The 16,087-nt window shown below is 38.1% G+C and overlaps 1 protein-coding gene across 7 annotated transcripts in view; it reads left to right on the top strand.

The window, feature by feature from the left end:
- LOC127846943 (uncharacterized) overlaps nt 1–16,087 on the top strand; it is a 115,597-nt gene that overhangs the window by 64,113 nt on the left and 35,397 nt on the right. For all 7 annotated transcript variants that reach the window (XR_008033748.1, XM_052378381.1, XM_052378429.1 and 4 more), the window contains 6 exons: nt 5,468–5,560; nt 9,283–9,364; nt 9,668–9,741; nt 9,934–10,058; nt 10,426–10,541; nt 12,697–12,954. Coding sequence is in view for 6 of the 7 variants with exons in the window: in XM_052378381.1 (XP_052234341.1) it covers nt 5,468–5,560; nt 9,283–9,364; nt 9,668–9,741; nt 9,934–10,058; nt 10,426–10,541; nt 12,697–12,954 (748 nt within the window). In the remaining variant the exon portion in view is untranslated. The remainder of the gene's footprint in view (nt 1–5,467; nt 5,561–9,282; nt 9,365–9,667; nt 9,742–9,933; nt 10,059–10,425; nt 10,542–12,696; nt 12,955–16,087) is intronic.

Genomic DNA, 16,087 nt, shown 5'->3' with positions numbered 1-16,087 from the left:
CAATCTGAGGACAGTCTACAGAACTGCCCGCTCATTCTGGTAACGTCACCTTTTATTACTGGGTCTTACATGATGTTTCTCAATCTGAGGACAGTCTACAGAACTGCCTGCTCATTCTGGTAACGTCACCTTTTATTACTGGGTCTTACATGGTGTTTCTCAATCTGAGGACAGTCTACAGAAATGCCCGCTCATTCTGGTAACGTCACCTTTTATTACTGGGTCTTACATGATGTTTCTCAATCTGAGGACAGTCTACAGAAATGCCCGCTCATTCTGGTAACGTCACCTTTTATTACTGGGTCTTACATGATGTTTCTCAATCTGAGGACAGTCTACAGAAATGCCCGCTCATTCTGGTAACGTCACCTTTTATTACTGGGTCTTACATGGTGTTTCTCAATCTGAGGACAGTCTACAGACCTGCCTGCTCATTCTGGTAACGTCACCTTTTATTACTGGGTCTTTCATGGTGCTTCTCAATCTGAGGACAGTCTACAGAACTGCCTGCTCATTCTGGTAACGTCACATTTTATTACTGGGTCTTACATGGTGTTTCTCAATCTGAGGACAGTCTACAGAACTGCCCGCTCATTCTGGTAACGTCACCTTTTATTACTGGGTCTTACATGGTGTTTCTCAATCTGAGGACAGTCTACAGAACTGCCCGCTCATTCTGGTGACGTCACCTTTTATTACTGGGTCTTACATGGTATTTCTCAATCTGAGGACAGTCTACAGAACTGCCTGCTCATTCTTGTAACGTCACCTTTTATAACTGGGTCTAACATGATGTTTCTCAATCTGAGGACAGTCTACAGAACTGCCCGGTCATTCTGGTAACGTCACCTTTTATTACTGGGTCTTACATGGTGTTTCTCAATCTGAGGACAGTCTACAGAACTTCCCGCTCATTCTGGTAACGTCACCTTTTATTACTGGGTCTTACATGGTATTTCTCAATCTGAGGACAGTCTACAGAACTGCCCGGTCATTCTGGTAACGTCACCTTTTATTACTGGGTCTTACATGGTGTTTCTCAATCTGAGGACAGTCTACAGAACTGCCCGCTCATTCTGGTAACGTCACCTTTTATTACTGGGTCTTTCATGGTGCTTCTCAATCTGAGGACAGTCTACAGAACTGCCTGCTCATTCTGGTAACGTCACCTTTTATTACTGGGTCTTACATGGTATTTCTCAATCTGAGGACAGTCTACAGAACTGCCCGCTCATTCTGGTAACGTCACCTTTTATTACTGGGTCTTACATGGTATTTCTCAATCTGAGGATAGTCTACAGAACTGCCCGGTCATTCTGGTAACGTCACCTTTTATTACTGGGTCTTACATGGTGTTTCTCAATCTGAGGACAGTCTACAGAACTGCCCGGTCATTCTGGTAACGTCACCTTTTATTACTGGGTCTTACATGGTGTTTCTCAATCTGAGGACAGTCTACAGAACTGCCCGGTCATTCTGGTAACGTCACCTTTTATTACTGGGTCTTACATGGTGTTTCTCAATCTTAGGACAGTCTACAGAACTGCCCGGTCATTCTGGTAACGTCACCTTTTATTACTGGGTCTTACATGGTGTTTCTCAATCTGAGGACAGTCTACAGAACTGCCCGGTCATTCTGGTAACGTCACCTTGTATTACTGGGTCTTACATGGTGTTTCTCAATCTGACTGAGGACAGTGTACAGAACTGCCGGGTCATTCTGGTAACGTCACCTTTTATTACTGGGTCTTACATGATGTTTCTCAATCTGAGGACAGTCTACAGAACTGCCTGCTCATTCTGGTAACGTCACCTTTTATTACTGGGTCTTACATGGTGTCTCTCAATCTGAGGACAGTCTACAGAACGAGCGGTCATTCTGGTAACGTCACCTTTTATTACTGGGTCTTACATGGTGTTTCTCAATCTGAGGACAGTCTACAGAACTGCCTGCTCATTCTGGTAACGTCACCTTTTATTACTGGGTCTTACATGGTGTTTCTCAATCTGAGGACAGTCTACAGAACTGCCCGCTCATTCTGGTAACGTCACCTTTTATAACTGGGTCTTACATGGTGTTTCTCAATCTGAGGACAGTCTACAGAACTGCCTGGTCATTCAGGTAACGTCACCTTTTATTACTGGGTCTTACATGATGTTTCTCAATCTGAGGACAGTCTACAGAACTGCCTGCTCATTCTGGTAACGTCACCTTTTATTACTGGGTCTTACATGGTGTTTCTCAATCTGAGGACAGTCTACAGAACTGCCTGCTCATTCTGGTAACGTCACCTTTTATTACTGGGTCTTACATGGTGTTTCTCAATCTGAGGACAGTCTACAGAACTGCCCGCTCATTCTGGTAACGTCACCTTTTATAACTGGGTCTTACATGGTGTTTCTCAATCTGAGGACAGTCTACAGAACTGCCTGGTCATTCAGGTAACGTCACCTTTTATTACTGGGTCTTACATGATGTTTCTCAATCTGAGGACAGTCTACAGAACTGCCTGCTCATTCTGGTAACGTCACCTTTTATTACTGGGTCTTACATGATGTTTCTCAATCTGAGGACAGTCTACAGAACTGCCTGGTCATTCAGGTAACGTCACCTTTTATTACTGGGTCTTACATGATGTTTCTCAATCTGAGGACAGTCTACAGAACTGCCTGCTCATTCTGGTAACGTCACCTTTTATAACTGGGTCTTACATGGTGTTTCTCAATCTGAGGACAGTCCACAGAACTGCCTGGTCATTTTGGTAACGTCACCTTTTATTACTGGGTCTTACATGATGTTTCTCAATCTGAGGACAGTCTACAGAACTGCCCGGTCATTCTGGTAACGTCACCTTTTATTACTGGGTCTTACATGATGTTTCTCAATCTGAGGACAGTCTATAGAACTGCCTGCTCATTCTGGTAACGTCAAATTTTATTACTGGGTCTTACATGGTGTTTCTCAATCTGAGGACAGTCTACAGAACTGCCCGGTCATTCTGGTAACGTCACCATTTATTACTGGGTCTTTCATGGTGTTTCTCAATCTGAGGACAGTCTACAGAACTGCCCGCTCATTCTGGTAACGTCACCTTTTATTACTGGGTCTTACATGGTGTTTCTCAATCTGAGGACAGTCTACAGAACTGCCCGCTCATTCTGGTAACGTCACCTTTTATTACTGGGTCTTGCATGGTGTTTCTCAATCTGAGGACAGTCCACAGAACTGCCTGGTCATTTTGGTAACGTCACCTTTTATTACTGGGTCTTACATGGTGTTTCTCAATCTGAGGACAGTCTACAGAACTGCCCGGTCATTCTGGTAACGTCACCTTTTATTACTGGGTCTTACATGATGTTTCTCAATCTGAGGACAGTCTACAGAACTGCCCGCTCATTCTGGTAACGTCACCTTTTATTACTTGGTCTTACATGGTGTTTCTCAATCTGAGGACAGTCTACAGAACTGCCCGGTCATTCTGGTAACGTCACCTTTTATTACTTGGTCTTACATGGTATTTCTCAATCTGAGGGCAGTCTACAGAACTGCCCGGTCATTCTGGTAACGTCACCTTTTATTACTGGGTCTTACATAGTGTTTCTCAATCTGAGGACAGTCTACAGAACTGCCTGCTTATTCTGGTAATGTCACTTTTCATGACTAGGACTAAGTCAAATAAAGGAGTTTCATTTGTTATTAAACATTAGAGGGAAAATGTCTATTTTGACGTATATTTATTTTTTGTTGACCTTCCCAATTGACAGAAGGAGGAGCCAAAAAGGAGCAGGGTGCAGCTCCCTCCTTTTTCCCTCTAGATTGTTCCCTAACAAATTTTGTTTTTACTTCAATTCATGACAAGTGTTATTTAGAATCTTTTAAGTAAACTGTAGCATTGGAGCTTATTTTTGTTTTCCTTTTCGCTTTGTGTATCAACATTGTTTTTTGTTGTGAAGTCAACATCATCATCAACATCTGTATCTCTTTGAAGTGGAGGCATCTCGCGAAAACTTGTTGTGAAAATCCTTGTATACAATTGGTTCAAGAAGAATTAAATTTTAAAGCAAGTATAAGGTCCCAAACTAAAATGGTCCATTCCTTTTGAACAATCTCTTTTTTGTTCAGCTGGGCTTGGATTATTTGTTGTTTATTATTATTATTATAATAATTGTATAATTATATCTACTTTGGACTTGATTTATTGTATTTAAATGCGTTTCAAACTGATATTTTACTGAAATACAATGTTATTTATGCTCCTGAAACAAGTATGGTAATTTGACAGTAATGGAAATGGGCTGAAATTGTTGAAATTTATGTCACTTCCAAATGTTTTTCTACAAATTAAAATATTGTGATCAGATATTTATGTCAGTCAGTTGGAGCAATTTTCAGAAATCACTTGTTGGTGTTGAGTAAAATGTTCTAGTCAAGACAGGCGACCCAACGGTTTCAGAAACTTTGCAATTGTCATTCTATTCAAAGTATGACATGATATTGTTTCAATACTCCCCCTACCCACACCTTGCCCAGCAGCAATGAAGAGTGGGCTAAATTGGGTTCACTGGTGACATAAGTCTCTCCCAAGGACTGTTTGTCCATGGACACACACTTTTCCGACAAAAGTCTGCTACACTTTTAAATATACAACATTCAAACTTGCTTTCATGCTTCTTTGAAAGATGTGTGTGAAATATATATATTTTCCATTATTAAAAATAGCTTTAGCGATAGGCCTTTTTCAAATTACAATAATTTATGTATAACATAATTATTAGATCGGCTGTTTTTGGAGAAAAACCCAAGATATTGTCATAGCCAGCTCGTCGTGTTGTCCGCCGTCTGCATGGTGCTAAAACTATGATATTTTGCTCTAAAATCAAAGTGCTTTCACCTACAACTTTGAAACTTCATATGTAGATGCATCTTGATGAGTTCTACATGCCACACCCATTTTTGGGTCACTAGGTTAAAGGTCAAGGTCTTTTCTGACAAGCTTTCATTTATTCATAACTGCACCCGCAGCCGAGCATGATATGCGGTGCTCTTGTTACAATATGCTGCATACACCATATGGCCTAGGAGGCGGATTACTCCTGTTACACTTATTATTTTAACCCTTTCCCACTTAGATATGCATTTTGAAGCATTTGTAGTCCCTGAGAAAGTTAAATTTATTTGAAGACCTTTCTTACTAGATTAAAGTTTTTAAGGTATCATTTCCAACCCTTAGATACTGATGAGCAGCCAACAGCATAGAACCTGAACAGACTAGGAGTTACTCGCAGGCTGTTCTGGTTTTATGCTGTTTGCAAAAAACCATTTTCACTTTGCTTCTGACTTGGAAAGGGTTAAATAGGATACAAAATGAAGCAATAGAACTGATGAGATTCATGCAAAATTACAAAAGCGAGACAGCATTGAGGCACCACTTATAACTATGCTGTACATTATGTATCATCAAAACAGAAACTGGTGAACACGTATGAAGAGACATTTCCTGAGGAAGATCCCCGTCCCCCGACACGATACAAGAAACGTGCAGTAGCAACATCATTCCAGGTAATGCACCGTCAATATTTTTGCCCCAAAATGGAATTCCACATGCTTAAATAAAAGTAGAGCTTGACAAATTGTATATTTTGGGGCATCAAGGTACTTCCAAACCCTTTGATTTCAATCCTCAAGGACCTGCTATCTTTCATACTGGTGCATAATTTTTGCGTATTATTGGAGCCTTGAAATAAAATAGTTATTGTAGTTAATGGGTATTCTAAGTCACTTGATAAATACACCTCACTGTTGAATAAATAATATTGGGATACTAGAATTGTGATTTATCCGATTGTCTATTATAGAAATCGGGCAGGGGTGTCAATTATCCAGATTATTCCGGAAATCCGGATTTCAGCTGACTAGGGTGGATTTTGAGATCAATATAAATCCGATTGGAAATTTTTTGCGAGGGGGGTGTAGGGGAAATTTCGTTTGAAAACGGGATTAAAATGAATACATGTTGTATATTTGTTAAAGCTTCATTGTCTCTCCGGAAATTTGTGCTCAGTACCCTCTTTGCCCCGTATTTTTAAAATTTATTTCTGATTGGCTAGCGGATGGCACGGAAACGAACAGTAACTGACGAAAAATCATCGCTACTTTCCGAAGATCTTACAAGTCAACAAAATGTTGCACATGTCCAACAACATGAAATATTCTAAGTCATCAATTAGCAAAGTAAAGCAGTTCAATATCATATTGTAAAGCAATATGTTAATCAAATTATATATTGATTACGTATTTGCTGAGTAAATGGTTTTAATTTAAGGCATTCAAACGATATGAACATTTTATTTCATGTTCAAAACATGTACATTTTTTCGGATGGTCGTTTTCGGATACAACATTTTTTGCTAATTTAATTTATGTTTGACGTCCTAAATAAACAAATATAAAATGACAAATACACATGCAGTGATATGGACGGTCTGATTTATAATATAAGGCATAGTATTTACCAGAAATTGCAACTAGAAAGACTATAAAATAGTACAATAAGTGAGGGCTCGAGTGTGTGTATCTGTGGAGGGGGGATGGGGCACTGCCCTTTATCTCTGTTGGGGACCTGCATCCCCTGAGAGCCCATCGGCCTAATTTTCTGGATTTTGAATTTCTGATAATTGACCCCCCTGTCGGAAGAAAATTTTGCAATTTCACATGAATGCTCATTATACATCACTTTATATATAATATTTTAGAAACATAAAAGCATTGACAGCTAGTAACTGCTAGCATATTATGATTCAATGAAGCATATGAAGTATATAAGAATTTGTCTACAACACACTCATTTTTTTTCATTTTGAAAATAATCTACTCCATTTCAGTCGTATTAAAGACTTCTGACAAAGGTTTGATGTATGCCTGTGTGTTATGTGTCTAACCATTTTGGCATGTTAGTGTATGCATTGGCTTCTTGTTTGGGCGATTGCATGTTGGTATTAAGCTATTTAACAAACGGTTGTTAAAGGAAGTATTGTTTATTGACATTTTAACAGCGGCTTAACCGGGGTTGTGTTTGTTAACCATTTGGTGAATAAGGCTTTTTGTGTATATAGCAGTGAAAAGCATGTGAGCTTAGTTCTGTATGGTTTAATCTTGGATGTTCTTTCACTTTCAGCTTTTTAAACACAAATGCTTTTATATGAATTGTATTTTATTTGCTTTAATTCCATGTGATATATAATGATAAAACTTCACTGCTCTTTGGCATTTTGGTATCAAATGCTCTTGTGATGTTTATGGATTTTTTGAGACAAGGGAAACCTTTTTACAAAGTGTAGGCTAAGCCATTCCCTTTTGATACATTTTTTCTATGTTATGTGTTTGATATCACATTCTTTGATAAAATGCAGTCCACACTGGCTGATCATGGACAACACTATCTGGATTTTTGCTAAGAAGAGACCTTCTTTAAAGGAGAAATACAAATAAAAGCAGGTGTTTCCCTTGATAGCCTGTGCAGGTTATGTTATGTTATGTTAATAGTTATAGTTTGTTTGTCGTACACATGTACATAGTCTTAGTAGTATCACAAATAAGATAAGGCAATTATAGACAATCAAGTCAAGACATGCGTGCTGTTTCTAAGACGTTTATTTTACAACTGGCAGATAGCATGTGGCTAGTGCTGGGTAGCGGTCAGTGGGCATGCGCATAGAGATAAACATGCAGACACGTGTTGGACATATATTACAGGCCCAGCCCTGGGGGCTACTTGTTTCCATTGCATGAATATAGCTGAAACTTATAACATCTTCTCTAAAACCCCAAGACAGGGAGGTTTGTAATTAGGTTTGCAACATCATGCTATAGTCGTCTACCAAGTTAATTAAAACCATGCCACTGTGGTCAAGACTGCCCTCACCCAGGCGGTTACTTGTTCCCTTAATATTTATATAGTTAAATCTAAAAAACAATACCTTCTCAAACCTCTAGGCTTTGTGGTGTGTAATATGGCAATTTAAAAAAGTATGCTGGTCCCCTTCCATGTTTGTTCAAATCATGTCTATGGGGAGGTTAAAATTAGTAATGTTATGTATGTTAAATTAAAAAACAATAAACATTAAAACCAGGAGGCGAGAAAGTTTTCCTAATATGGCTATATTGCAACCTTTTGAACATGTGTTTTTGCCTAATATTCTAAAACTTGCTTGAAACTTTTCAACGTGCTCATGGTGAGCTTTTGTGATCGCCTTTTGTCTGTCGTGCATCGTCCGTCAACATTTGCCTTGTTAACTCTAGAGGCAACATTTATTGTCCAATCTTCATGAAATTTTGGTCAGAAGATTGGTCTCAATCATATCTTGGATGAGTTATAATGGTTACGTTTGCTTGAAAAACATGGCTGCCAAGGGGCGGGGGATTTTTACTTATAAGGCTATATATGGCTATAGTACATGTACAATCTTGTTAACACTCTAGAGATCACATTTATTGTCCAATCTTCATGAAACTTGGTCAGAAGATTCATCCCAATAATATCTTGGATGAGTTAAAAAATGATGCCTTTTGGTTGAAAAACATGGCCGCCAGGGGGCGGGGCATTTTTCCTTATATGGCTTTAGTAAAACCTTGTTAACACTCAGAGGCCACATTTATTTTCCAATCTTAATGAAACTTGCTCAGAAGATTTGTCCCAATGATATCTTGGATGAGTTCAAAAATGGTAACCTTTGCTTGAAAAACATGGCTGCCAAGGGGCCGGGCATTTTTCCTTATATGGCTATACATGTATATGGCTATAGTAAAATCTTGTTAACTCTCTGAAGGCCACATTTATTGTCCGATCTTCATGAAATTTGGTCAGAAGATTTATCCCAATTATCTCTTGGACGAGTTTGAAAATAATGCCGGTTGGATGAAAAACATGGCCGCCAGGGGGCAGGGCATTTTTCCTTTTATGTCTATAGTAAAACTTTGTTAACACTCTAGAGGCCACATTTATTTTTCGATCTTCATGAAACTTGGTCAGAAGATTTGTCCCAATGATATCTTGGATGAGTTTGAAAATGGTAACCTTTGCTTGAAAAACATGGGTGCGGCATTTTTCCTTATATGGCTATAGTAAAACCTTGTTAACACTCTAGAGGCCACATTTATTTTCCGATCTTCATGAAATTTGGTCAGAAGATTTGTCCCAATAATATCTTGTTATCTCAGGTGAGCGACTTTGGGCCTTCCAGGCCCTCTTGTTTATTTAATAGATTTGTGATATGTTAATGTAGCCCGGGGAACATGAAAGTGTAGAAGATGAGGTCATCAAACACGGCGTTGAGGATGAGCACATCAAGAGACATGAGACCTCAGGTATGTCATCACTATGGCAACAGGGCAAACATGATACCATTGCAAGAGGGGTATTGAGTAACCTAGCAACAGGGCAACAGTATTGTGTAGCCTGCCATTTTGATATTTTGTCTCTTTAGGCTATGAGTCAGTTAATCTGTTTATCAATGTTCTTAACTAGCTAGGCATCTTTCATGCATGGAATACGAAATAGATCTACCTGAAACTCTCATAATCATAATGTCACTGACAGTTCTTTGCACCTCAATTTTTTTTCTTGCCAGACGGTGCCCAATGCTATAAGCATGTTTTTGTAACTTTCAGTGATAAACATTAAGGCGTGTATAGCCAAAGACATGTCACCCCAGGCCATGGTTAAAGAGAACGTCCTGATGAAGGTATGTCTTGGGTCTTAATTCACCAAACAATTCCTCATACAATCGCCTTATAGTTAATTATTATGAAAACATTTATAATGCAAATGCTATAAAAGGGTTTTCATCTTTAAAGGCAAAGTATAACTGTGAGTGATACAATATTCTCTGAAAATGTCAACTGTATTTTAAAGTCTGTTCCTGTGTATGCTCCAGTACATGTTGGACATTCATGTGGATGAGCTATGGAATGGATACCTGATAGATCTTGCTGGGGGTGACGTCTTCCCTCCCAACCCCTTCCCACGCCTGATATCTGCACTCAGGCAGTGTGCCATGAGGTAAGAAATCAGATAGATCTTGCAATGTGAGATGTCTTCCCTTCCAATTCCTTCCCTTGCATGATATCAGCCTGTAGACAGTACTCAATGAAGTCATAATACCTTTAGAGATCTAGTTTTTAAAATCACAATGGGATTAAAGATGGAAGAATTAACATTGCTGTGGAATCATTTGGTAAATTTTCATAAAAACGACCTAATCTTGTCGGCTTCGTTATGAGAAATTATGTAAATATTTGTTGAAGTCTATGTAATATGCCCTAACATAATTAATACTAAAAATACATTTTGTCGTACTTTATTCAAACTTGTGGGGTAGAGGCGTACCAGGTTTTCTATGACATCTATTTCTTCTGTGCTACTCAAGAATGGACCTGATGTATGACAAGTCCAGTGTGGTGACAGAGAAGATGTTCAACCTGGAAGTGAAACTAGAGGACCAGGAGAACTACGTGTACCATGTGCCGGGCATTGACGCTCATGGTAACTTGGGCCAGGGTTAATGGGCTTAACCCTCTCCTGCTCAGATGCAAAGACTTGCAGTCTGTTCAGGCTTTATGCTAATTGCTGCTCATCAGTCTCTTAGGGATGGAAATAAAGGCTTTAAAACTTATATCTAGTAAGAAAGGTTTTTGATTTAATTTCATTTTCTCATGGACTTCTAACGCGTCAAGATGCGTATCTTAGCAGGAAATGCCAAAGACATTGGTAACTGCTATAGTGGTTTTGGTGTCCAGCTTACAGTAGGTTAACTTAGGTCCCCTAAGTTTGATTCATCAGCAGGAGAACATGATCAAGACATTTCCATCAACAAATACTGGTTCTTTGAAGGCTATGAACTCAAGATTGTTTTTCTTGAAACAAAGGCTTTCCGAAAACCCAAGCTTAAATAAGTACATGTGTTTGTTGTATCGGTACTAATAAATCAGTTGTGTATATCAGGGGCTCAGTGTGAAACCATTTGATCCATTATTAAGCATGCATTGATGAAATACATCCCATCAAATAAAGTTATCCTCTTTTTCGAAATTGCAAACACACACTCCATCGTGACATAATTGTATTTATTTTTATGACATTTTTAGTTTTGCTTGAGAGTATGTTTTCCTCAATAATTTTATTGTATTAATTGTAAGAATAATTACTCATTAGAAATGGCAAAATGATGGTATACATAGGAAACCAGGTAATTGTTAAAAAGAAATAAGTTCATAATTTAGCTGAGCATTAACCCATTTATGCCTAGCGTCTAGAAAATAGGCCTTGGCAAACAGCGTTGACCCAGATGAGACGCCGCATGATGCGGCGTCTCATCTGGGTCTGCACTGTTTGCTTACAGGAATTTCTGTAAGAAATATTCTAAATATAGAAATAAATATACTAGACATCCCTAATTTTGGGAATAAATTGATCCAATTTAGAAGGATGGGAGAGTCCACTAGGCATAAATGGGTTAAAGCCTGAACCCTCAAGGTTGGATGGAGATTTTGCAACACATTCTCTATTTATCTGAGACATTGAAATATTGCTTGAAAGCAGGTACCACATATGCATGCAATACCTTGACAGCTCAGTTTGTAAACCCCTGAGCTAGATAGCTGAGCTGATTTAAGTAGGGCAGTTGTCACAAAGGCTAGTATTCCATCTATCCGCATCCGTATCTGTGTCCGTATCCGCAAAATCATAATACGGACCCTATATTCCATTTATCAGCATACGTCGAACGTATCTTTCTTTTATTATATGGATAAAACTGAAAATTATAATTGAGATGATAATGATGAAGGAGAAGCGTGAATTTAAGTAGATATAAGGTACAAATCATCATTTTGTCTGTAAACGAATACAAATGGTAAATGCCTAAAATATCTTCTTTTAGTGCCTTTTCTATGCTTTTCCAAAATCAGAGTCCTGATATGCAGAACTGCGTTGGTTGTATAATTCCGGGTTATTTTTCACGAATTCGATTAGTTTTTCAGTTCATTTTTGAGATGACAGCCCCCTCATCGTGCTAAATGCCGTCCGTATCTTGTCCGCATCCACATTAGAATTCTCACTTGAGAATTCTTTTGCGGACCCCTATTGCGCGTGCGGATATGCGGATGCGGATGAATGGAATAAGCGCAGTGCATTTCTACTTGTTGTATTTTTTGCGGATGTGGATATGCGGATGCAGATGCGGACAGATGGAATAGTAGCCTCACTGGCATAAGTATGTTATTTTTGTACCGTTAAACAACCTAACCCAGGCGGATGTCAGTTTAGAAACTGAAAACTATAAATATGACTGAAATAGTATTGTAAACAGAAAAGATCCAACTAAGCAAACAAAGCAATGAGTCTTGTTCTGGGACTGGGCTTAAATGCATCTGCGTAAAATGTCTTCACAGATGAGCATGTGCATTATACACAGGTAATTCAGTGATAACTTCACAGATGAGCTTGTGCATTATTCACAGGTAATTCAGTGATAACCTTTTCAGCTTAAACTGGATTGTTGCTAAGAAGAGACTTCCTTGAAATGAAAAATACAATACAAGCTTAAAGTGTTGTTCTAATAAGCCTGTGGGGACTGCATTTCGTTGTTTTAAGAACGTGGCTCAAATTTATGTTAAATTGTTGCTTTGTGTGTCTACAGGCCCCCTGACAGCACTGATGATGCTGGACACTGGTATATACGTGTCCCTTGCCCAGATCTTCCAGAAGTTTCAACAGAAGACTTACATCCAGAAGAAGGGCCCGTACCGTGTGGGTATCTGCCTGGCCCTTTGCGGCCCCTGCACCTGGTATGGACGGGTGCAGCCGTACCTGAATGAGATTGAGCTCCAGGAGCACTACTACATCCAGGGGCCCTCTGGCTGCCAGGGGGAGGCCATTCAGCTATGCTCAGTCATTGGCAAGTTCTTTGGTTCCTAACTGCATTAGGTTTTTATCTATTTTTTAGGCTGTTCTTTTTAGGATTATCAACTGTTTTTGCATTGAATTGTCCAGGTAAATTATTTCCTTTAAAAAAAAGTTATTTATTTTAGTTATGTCAGTTATGGTAGTTAAGAATTATTTCAATCCCCTTTGTAACTTGTTTATGCCCTTGCATTGACAATGGTGAAAGGGCATATTGTATGTCCCATGTCTGTGTGTGTATGTCCCCTGTCAGTGCGTGTGTGTCTTTTTATGTGTGGGGACATTTTGTACCAAGCTAGACTTAGTTTTACATTATTGAATTTTGATATAAATAGGCACAAATGTTCATGATGTTAATACAATTTCTTGTTTGCAATAATAATGTTGTTTTTCTCATTGTCAAGGTCACAGTGGACTGTTTTTGATATTCCTTATGTGTATAGTGAAAGTACATGTTTGTGCACCCATACTTTTCCTATGCATGATTGGATTTCAAAATTAAATGGCGCAAATAATAATCCTGTCAATACTATGTGTTGTGTGCAGCAACCATGTTTCTTGCTTTAAGGTTAAGGTCACAGTGGGCACTAAAAGTTTTTGCATATTTTCCATGTGTATGTACAGATATGAAATTTGCTTTATATCTTTGCTTTACTCGCTGCAAATTTTCTTAGTGGAGCTGTAATTAGGTCATCCTTCTAAGAAATTTTGTAGCGAGTAAAGTCAACATACAGTACAGCTCACGCAAAACAAACATATTCCGCGATCCGCGGAGTCAGACGCCATCTTGTGTTCGCGGAGTCGACTCGGAATCGACTATCTGGTCGCCGAGTAGCCGCGTCTGTCCGCAGAGGCACTCCGCATCTCGTCTCCGCGACTCGCCTCGGCATGATGCCGAGTAATTTGTTGATGATGTCGAGTCATTCGGCGGACAATCGTATTAATTATAATTTACAATGTACATGTACCTCGGATAGAAATGGACTCCGAGTTTCGCATCATAAAATTTATTACATGGAGCGTTACTACGTTGCGAAACAATTCACTACATAATACATTGACAATAAGGTTTTGCATCATCTGTCCAAATTATCTTTATTAACTGTTTCTTAACCCTTTCCCTGATAGATGCGTATAATCCCGAGTCTATCGTTTCCCCGATACATGCGTTTATGACTGTCATTATCGATTACCACATACATGTGAATTTTCCCGTCTCTATCCATTACCCGCTAATCCCGTGTATTCCATTTTCAAATGCAAATTCTGATTAATACCAAAGACCTATCAATGTATATTGATAGGTCTTTGTTAATACTGACTCAAGAAAACTCATTAACACAGACATCCAACATTTTTCTAAAATATCAAATGAATTTCGGCATATGTTTCTAATAAAGATTTGATGAAATAGGTGTCCAATCGGGACAAGGGTAACACAAATAAATACATGTATATGCCCATGATATTTTCATGTCCAGTGTTTATCTTAAACAAAAAGCGCGCGAAAATAGGCGTGGGTGAATTTATTGATACACAAAACTACGTAGCGCAGACAACATTGTAAAACTTCGTAGTGAATTTCCATTTGAGTACCGGGGTATCTCGCAAATGATTTTGACATTTTCCTGAATAAAATAAAAGTCAAAAACGCTGTATCATTTTCATATTAAAGTTCGTTCAATATTGCAACAATTACTGTATTGTATCTGATAGCACACAAAGTGCGGTTTAAAGTTAATATTCTTTTACAACGACCAATAAACAGCGTCATCTATATTTAGATTTTATGCAAGATGTATAGGTCATTTTCTGAAAATTGGGAGAAAGGAAAAGCGATTTTTCGAAAATAAACCAACGTTTTTTTTTCCATTTAATTTGTCATAATTATTTATATTTTGTTTTGTCTGTGTATGTTTGATTGGTTCTCATTTGTTTTAAGCAAATTTTATGAAAAAAATATCGTAATGGTAAATGCCCCGTTTCCGAGATCATATACGAGAATTACTTCAATATGTTTACTGATAAATCATGGTTTTGACAGACGACACGTGCTAATCTAATTTGTAATACACGGGATATTGGATTATCGGTGCTTGATTGAGCAATAAAACAAAGACGCAGTCGGCGGTTTTCAGAAGGCCTTTTGTACTGACCAACATAATAATTAATAGTGCACGTGCTTATCTAACATTTAGGGATAAAACACACGGGGGACTCGACACTTTGTGCTTGTTTGGGCCATAACCGGTGGTTATTTTCAGTAGCACACGTGTCCAGAAACTAACGAGTTCGGGTAATAAAGCACTGAGATTATGATCTGAAAACTGCATGGAGTCTGAAATGAAACAAAATGCCGACAAATCAAAAGATTAACCGCCTAATGTTTCAGTACAAAAAATGCCGACAAATCAAAAGATTAACCGCCTAATGTTTCAGTATAAAATTCGATATTTTAAGGCGGGGTTCTCACTGCATTTCCTTTTACATTCGCATACGCTTGTATTACTTGTTATATCCTCGTATTATTTGCACAGATTTATTAAAATTACAATGAAAATGCTCACGCTTTCCAGGCAGATAACGTGATATTACACAAGTCATCTTTATTTTCGCGCAATTTCTATGAGAACAGCAGATTTTCAAGTGTATTTAATTGTCACAATAATGATACTGTTTTGCGTCGCAAAATATTATTTTGGTAGTTACATTTATGCCGAGTTTAATGTTTCAATATATTGCCCGATAATTTCGTTTATTAAATTTATATTTAGATGCAACATGTACATGGCCATTTCTGAAAATCTGGACGAAGTGAAAGTAATCATTTTTAAATATAAACGAATATAAGTTTTTATTAAAATTGTCAACATTATTTATATTTGTTTTCTATGTGTATAGTTGTTTGGTTCTCATATGTATTTTCGCAAATTTTATGATACTCAATATGTTATTTTCGATGTTTAAAGCAAATCTTGTTTCCGAGATCATGTTCGGGATTAAACTGTGAAAGGTTCATTGATATGGTTATAATGACCTACAAAATCAGTATGTATGAAGTTCCGTATGCAGAGAAGCTGACCAAAGGTTTACACAATCACGCAGAAGTAAATATATCAACGTATTAT

The sequence above is a fragment of the Dreissena polymorpha genome, chromosome 1 (genome assembly GCF_020536995.1).
Source record: "Dreissena polymorpha isolate Duluth1 chromosome 1, UMN_Dpol_1.0, whole genome shotgun sequence".
Classification (NCBI taxonomy): domain Eukaryota; kingdom Metazoa; phylum Mollusca; class Bivalvia; order Myida; family Dreissenidae; genus Dreissena; species Dreissena polymorpha.
The sequence above is the reverse complement of the archived record's forward strand: the minus strand, read 5'-3'. Positions and strand labels throughout refer to the sequence as shown.